The sequence below is a fragment of the Chrysochloris asiatica genome, unplaced genomic scaffold (assembly GCF_000296735.1).
Source record: "Chrysochloris asiatica unplaced genomic scaffold, ChrAsi1.0 scaffold00256, whole genome shotgun sequence".
Lineage (NCBI taxonomy): Eukaryota > Metazoa > Chordata > Mammalia > Afrosoricida > Chrysochloridae > Chrysochloris > Chrysochloris asiatica.
Window position 1 is genome coordinate 3,763,876 of NW_006408774.1, and position 7,709 is coordinate 3,771,584.

Below are 7,709 nucleotides of genomic sequence, written 5' to 3' on the forward strand. Positions count from 1 at the left end.
ACTCTGTGTATTCCTTCCATCTTTTCTTGATAGACATACATATGTATACATTATTATTGTTAAGTGCTGTCGAGTCAGGTCTGACTCATAGCGACTCTATATAGGGTTTCGGAGGAGCAGTTGGTGAGCTTGAATCACTAACCATGCGGTTCCAACTGCCCTTGCAGTTTAGCACATTAAACCACAGTGCCACACACACACACATATGTATATGTACATTTTTTTTCTAATGACTCTGACTCATGGTTAGCCAGTGAGGGTCAGAGTAGCACTGTGCGCCACAAGATGATCAGTTATTTTTCAGAAGTAGGTAACCAGGCTTTTCTTCAAAAGCCCATCTTGGTTGCTAACGTTTCAGTTAGCAGCTGAGTGTCTTAATTGTTTGTACCACTCAGGAACTCCTTATATGATGGTGAATCAAAAATTATCCACACTCTGGCTGTAGAATTTATTCTAATCAACTTTTAAAAAAGACAAATACATCCTTTTTGAACATGATCTCTTGCATTTCAGCACACTTTGTCTATCTGTCAACAAGCTTTTGTATTTCCTTATTTAAAAAAATGTTTTAGGCTGGGCTGTGAGCCACGATGCACCACTTCTTCATCAGAGGTGTATCTTCGTCCTCAAAGGGCTGCTTTCAGGTGACCAAACAGATGAAAGTCCAATGGAGTAAGATCAGGACTATAGGGAGGATGCTTTAACACCTCATAAGGAAGTTTTTGACAGTTATCAACAGTGTGGGCAGTGATGTGCAGATGTGCATTGTCATGAAAGATCAGAATGCCCTTGGATAGCATTCTTCTGTGTTTAATGTGAAACTGCGGCTTCAGCTCTTCAGTGAGCATCTCACTGTAATGAGCACTGTTGGCTGTTGAACGTGTTTTCCTGACAGTGTTCCAATGCTGACCACTGAGAATCCTAGAAAACTGAAGACATCAGTTTTCCAGCTCATGGTTGACTCTTAAACTTTTACTTGGTCGGTGATTGAGGATGTTTCCATTCCATGCTCTGCCGTTTACTCTCAGACTTGTAATAATGAGTATAGGTCTCATTACCAGTAACGATTTCCTTTTAGTAAACTTTTACCTTCCTTCAAGTATCAGTCCAAATTTTGTTTGCAGATGTCCACCTTCACACCTGCACAGCCATGACCTTGAACGGAAAGCAGTGATAAGACAGTTCAGCCAACAGAAGTTTTAATATAACTGGAGTGTGGGTAATTTTTGACTAGTTAAATGTGGAAAAGACTCTTCTTATTTCAGAACTTGAAGAGACATTGGAAATGACCTTGTCCAGCCTTCCACTTTTAGAGAGAGGAGACTAAAACCTCCAAGAGTGATGGTGACCCACTGGGTCCCCTACAGCAAATGTTAGAGACAAAGCAAGGATTAGAACTCATTCCTAAGTCAGAAGAGGGTGGCAATACCATTTTAACACATAGTGCAAGTAAACATTCGGTGAAGTAGATGTCGTAGCCTGTGTGTGGCCATGCCATGCGAAGGAAGGCAAGCTCCGCCAGACTCACCTAGTACAGAGTGGGTTATATTATGGGGAGGACTTGTTGTTGTTGTTGTTAACTGCCATCGAGTCAGTACTGACTCATAGCGACCTTGTGCACAGCAGAATGAAACACTGCCCAATCCTGGGCCAACCTCACTACTGTTGCCACGCTCGAGCCCATTGATGCTGCCATCCTGGCCTCCAAGGAGCACTTTGGCTGCACTTCTTCCAACATAGATCTGTTGGTTCTTTTGGCAGCCCATGGCACCTGCATTTCTTCATTGGCATGTGGGGCAATGGGATGGAAGGCTAGGGCCATTTGACCAGCCATATAACCACAGGAAGTGTCTCACTTGCCCGGTTGCCAAGAAGTCCACATTCCAGAGCAGGGTCAGCTGTGGCCTTGTAGCCCTTCCACCCCACCATCTCAGCCCTGGCAAGCTGGTCCCTTGCAAAGCTTACCAAATGTGGATGTGGGGCCCATCGGATCATGGCAGCTGACAGAGGGCTGTCTCTCTCCATGGAGTCGCCAGTCCGTGTGCTATCCCTTTGAGTTGTGATTATTACGTTCCATTCTTGCTATTTTAACCCTCACATCTGTGCTCAAATTTCATTACTTTCAGAATCCGATTGCTCATCATTTCTCTTTTGTCATTTCTATGGTAACCCAGAGCCCCTAATGGAGATTACAGCATGACCAGTCTGCAGTCAGTGAAGGATGATGTGTTCATTCACGTTTTTGATGAGATACTCTATGACGTGTTAGAGGTAAGTTTTGAGGAAGACGTCTCTCCTCATCTTCATATCCTCCACCCAAGATATAAATCCCAACCACATTTTCTACCTCTCTTGTGCTTGAAATGTTTGAAGCTTGACTTGTAGAAACAGGGAAAGCGGGGAAGAGAACAACTTGTTTTATTTGTAAGCTTATATCTGTTACGTACCAAGAATTATACATTGTCTTAATTGTTGTTGTTGTTAAGTACCGTGGAGTCGGTTCTGACTCATAGTGACCCTACACAGGGTTTCCGAGGCTGCAAATCTTTACAGGAGCAGAAAGCCTTATCTTTCTCCTGTGGAATGGCTGGTAGTTTCGAACTGCCGACCTTGAGGTTAGCAGCCCGATTCATAAATCCCCAATTTATTGATGAGGAAACTGAGGTTCAGAGAGGCAAGTGAGTCTCTAAAGTCACAAAGCAATTAAAGTAAATGAACCAGAATTTTTGAAATTAGATCTCTCCAACAGGGCCCTCGTTGTATTGTTGTTAAGTGCCATGGAGTTGGTTCCAACACATAGCAGCCCTTTATAGGGTTTCCAAGAAGCAGTTGATGAACCGAGCTTGGGGTTCAAACCAACCTTACAGCCCAGTGTTTTATCCCACTGTGCCACACCAGGACTCCCAAGAGGGTCCTGAACAGACCTAATTTCAAAAATTCTGGTTCAGTTACTTAATAGCTTTCTGAGGGTCCTGGAATCCTGATGTGGCTCTGTAGGATAAGCACTAGACTGCAAGATCAGTTTAAATCACAAGGTCGGCAGTTTACACTCACCTGTCACTCCTTGGAAACCTCTTAAAGGGTCGCTATGAGTTGAAATCGACTCAACGGCACTTAACAACAACAATGGGGCCCTGGTGTGGCACTGTAGGATAAGCACTGGACTACTAACTGCAAAGAAAAAAAAAAAAAGTAAGTCCATGGAGCTCTGGTGGTGCAATGGTTAAGAGCTTGCCTACTAACCAAAAGGTTAGCAGTTCAAACCCAGCAGCTGCTCTGTGGGAGAAAGCTTCTATAAAGATTTACAACCTTGGAAAGTCAGGGACAGGTGCCCTGTGTCCTCTAGGGTCGCTGTGAGTCAGAATCAACTCGAGGCAGTGGATTTGGTCTGAGTAACCTAAGTCCGTATGCTTTCAGCTGAAGTCTTACTGTTTCTTTGCTGCTGAATCAATGAAATGACCGTGTGGAGTTCTTACACTCTTGTTACTTCCCACCCCTCCTTTAGGATGACCGCGAGAGACAAAGTGGAATCCACACTCGCATTGAGAGACACTGGCTGGGCTGTGTGAAAATTCCGTTTAGCACAATATATTTCCAAGCCCGGGTAAGCATGAGAATAGAGAACTGCTCTATTCAGGCAAGGGTTACCCAGTCAACAAGGTAAGCACAGGCTTACTTGTATCATGCTAACTGGTAAGGGTTCACTGCACATTGGTATGTAATCCATTACACATTGGTGTGGCACTGTGGAATAGAACTCCACCAGAAGGTTGGTTTGCACCACAAGGTCGGCGGTTCAAACTTACCAGCGGCTCCTAGGAAACCCTATACAGGGTCTCTGTGAGTCGGAACTGACGCGACAGCCCTTAACAGCAACACACATTAGTAAAGACGCACAAAGTAAATCTGTGCTTTTGTTGCACATTGGGTAAACTGTTCACTACAGACTGGTAAATAGACACAAGTAAGTCTGTGCTTACCTTGCTAAATGGGTCTTCTGTCCCTGTCAGAGATTGTACATTTGAAAAGAGGCTTTGATCCTATAGGGAGATGCTGCCTGCCAGTATCAGAGCGCTTCAAAAAGTTCGGGGAAAAATTCCATTAGCTTTCAATTACATTTGTCCACGAACTTTTTGAAGCCTCCTCATTGCATCTTTGATACACTGAAGAAATTTAAATTTTCACTACAGATTAATGAGTAAGCACAAGTAAGCCCAGCCTAGCTTGCTTAGTAGGTCATCTGATACTAGCTCTATCCCTTTCTCCTGCTTTCTTCTCGGGGCTCTGCCCCCAACACTGAGCAAATATCTATGTAAAGTTCAATGGACTTCAGTCATATTTGCATGACTTACAAAACACCTCTCTGTCTTATAGTAGTTCATGTCTGACTGGTCCAATTTGAGACTGGTGTGCCTGCTCTAAAAATATAGCTAACACAACCTTTGCCATTTCGACATTTTTTTTAAGCATTTGATTCAAAGCGAAGAAGGTGGGACAGAGTGGAAATGTGTCAGAACGGCAACAGTGGAGTGGATAAGGACCTGAAAGGAACTGGTAGAAGACAATCAAGACAGTTTAATCAAAAGCATTCTGTTAATATTCCCATGAGACCTACCTATTTAAAACATGAAACATGATTAAAAGAAACATGCTCAATGCAGCCACCCCATTTCAAGAATCTGTGATTTTGATGAAGGAGCTTTGTTGGGTTAACAATCCATGAATGATTTAGCATTTCTAATCTGGGACAGGTAGGTAAAGACTCTGAAATCCCTCTAAATCCCAGTATCAGAGCCATGGCACCAGGAGGCTTTGAACCACAAAACTGTAGCTAATGTAACACAGCTATGGAGGAAAATGCTTTCCAGGAGCACATAGAGCAAATACTGCTGGAACCAAGAGTTAAAACTCATGTGTGAGAAGTCTGAACTGGTTGGAATTCAAGGGTCAACTGGAATTGCAACCCTCCATAGGACTTTTGGAGGTTAATGTGCCAGACTGCAAAGCCCTTTGAATGGCAAAATTGATGGTTCAAGCTCACCAGCTGCTCCTTGGAAACCCTATACAGAGTCGCTATGGGACGGAACCGACTCAACAGCACTTCACAACACAACAACATAGGACGTCTGGTGTGGATAAACTCTGGACTGTGAACCACAAGGTTGACGGTTAAAACTCACCAGGTGCTCCATGGAAACCCTATAAAGGGTGGCAATGAGTTGGAACTGACTTGACAGCACTTTACAATAACAAGAACAACAGACAAATGAGAAGTTCTTCCTATAAGAATCTATAGTCCTCACTTTGAATCAATTTCTTAAATGAAAAACAAAAATTGTTTTAAAGAACAAATTTTCTTGTGAAGCAAAATGCTTACGATGTTTAGAATTGCCGAGTTGCACATTTGACAGATGAATAGCCTTAACTGCACCTTGTTCTGCTTGACTGCTTCTAGAATTCACCACCACATCAGGCAGTTTGTTCTGTTTTCCTAAAGCTCTGTTATAACGTTACACTTGGATCTATGTACTTCCAAAATCTTCCTGGTTCCACTGTCTAGAGGTACACATGGCGAGTAGAATCCTTATTCAGTAATAACAACAGTAATGACTACCCTTCGACAGTAATAACATGAATGCTACAATCACTGTCGCTATGAATGACATTAATTACATTCATTCATTACACTGTGCAGCCATCACTGCTTTATACATCACCTCAATTAAACCCAACAGACTGGTGGCATTGGTGGTGATGATGGTGTGCTGTGGAGTCGTTCCGACTCACAGGGACCCTGTACAGGGTTTCCAAGGCTGGAAACATTTACGGGAGCAGAAAGCCTCATCTGTCTCCCGCAGGATGGCTGGTAGTTTCGAACAGCTGACAGTGAGATTAGCAGCCCAACTCATAACCACTAGCTACCAGAGCTCCTTAATGGCATTATTATCCCCATTTTATTGATGAAGGAACTGAAACCTTACCCAAATCACAAAATTCATAGCAAATTTAGATACAGTGCTTACCGACTTTCATCATGCTAATGAAAAGACACACCACTCTTCTATCAGTTTGTCACTTGTCTGTCAGTTTCTATTACTGTGGTGGTTTCTGTGTTGCTGTGGTGTTGAAAGTTATTCTAAATACCAGCAGGGCCATTTATAGTAAACAGGTTTCAGCTGAGCTTCCAGACCAAGCCAGACTAGGAAGAAGGAGAGGAAGACTACTTGTGTTCATTTTCACTGAAAATCTTATGAGCAGACTAGTGGAACTTTGTCAGATAGCACCAGAATATTGAAAACTGAAACATTATGAATAGCAACAGAGTATTGTCAGATACGGTGCCCAAAGATAATGCTCTCCCGTTGTTGTTTTTGTTGTTGCTGTTAACCTTGTGGTTCAAACCAACCTGGTAGTCCTGTGCTTATCCTACAGTGCCACACCAGAAGTCCTTGCCAATTGTAAGGCACTCAAAATAGGACTGGAGAAGAGCTGTCTCCTAAAAGCAAATCTCGCAATGATGATGTGACTGCAGTAAAGGTTTTGGGATCTTCATTTGCTGATAGGGAATATCTCAAAATGATAAATAGTTGTAAACCTCAACTAATAGTCAGAACATGGAATGTACCAAGTATGAATCAAGGAAATGTGGAAGTTTTCAAAACTGAAATGGAACACATAAACACCAATATCCTAGGCATTGGTGAGCTGAAATGGACTGGCATTAGTCATATTGAATCTGACAATCATATGGCTTACTATGCCGGGAATGACAAATTGAAGAAGAACGGATTACATTCATCAAAAAGAACATTTCAAGATCTTGAGGCATAATGCTGTCTGTGATAGGATAATAGCCACACACCTACAAGAAAGATCAGTTAATACCACTATTATTCAAATTTATGCACCAACCACTAAAGCCAGTGAAGATGAAATTGAAGAATTCTATCATCTTCTTCAGTCTGAATTTAATCAAACATGCAATCAAGATGTATTGATAATTACTGGTGATTGGACTACAAAGGTTGAAAACAATCAGTAGTTGGAAAATGTGGCCTTGGTGATAGAATAGGTATAGATCACATGATAGAATTTTGCAAGACCAATGATTTATTCATTGCAAATACCTTTTTTAAACAGCATAAAAGATGACTATACACATGGTCTGACACTGAAGAATCAACACTGAACTGCTAACCACAAGTTTGGCTGTTCAAACCCACTAGCTACCTATTGGAATTCTTATACAGGGTCACTGTGTCAGAACTAACTCAAAAGCACTTAACAACAATATACATGGACCTCAACAGATGGAATGCACAGAAATCAGATTGCCTGTATTAGTGAGAAGAGATAGTGGGCAAGCTCCCTACCATCAGCCAAAACAAGGCCAGGGTAGACTGTGGAAGAGACCATCAATTGCTTATATTCAGTTTTAGACTGAAGTGGAAGCAAATGAAAATAAGTCCACAAGAGCCAAGATATGACCTTAAACATATCCCACCTGAATTTAGAGATCATCTCAAAAACAGATTGGATGCACTAGGCACTAATGACTGAAATAAGAGTTGTGGGATGACATCAAGAACATCACAGGAAGAAATCAAAAGGAAAGAAAGAAAGAAAGAAAGAAAGGAAGGAAGGAAGGAAGGAAGGAAGGAAAGGAAGGAGGGAGGGAGGGAGGGAAGGAAGGAAGGAAGGAAGGAAGG

The 7,709-nt window shown here is 42.2% G+C and overlaps 1 protein-coding gene across 1 annotated transcript in view; it reads left to right on the forward strand.

Annotated features, from left to right (window-relative positions):
* Positions 1-7,709, forward strand: part of CC2D2A (coiled-coil and C2 domain containing 2A) — a 175,007-nt gene that overhangs the window by 125,513 nt on the left and 41,785 nt on the right. Inside the window, exons 24-25 of the mRNA XM_006873814.1 lie at positions 2,175-2,271; positions 3,506-3,604. Coding sequence (XP_006873876.1) covers positions 2,175-2,271; positions 3,506-3,604 — 196 coding nt within the window. The remainder of the gene's footprint in view (positions 1-2,174; positions 2,272-3,505; positions 3,605-7,709) is intronic.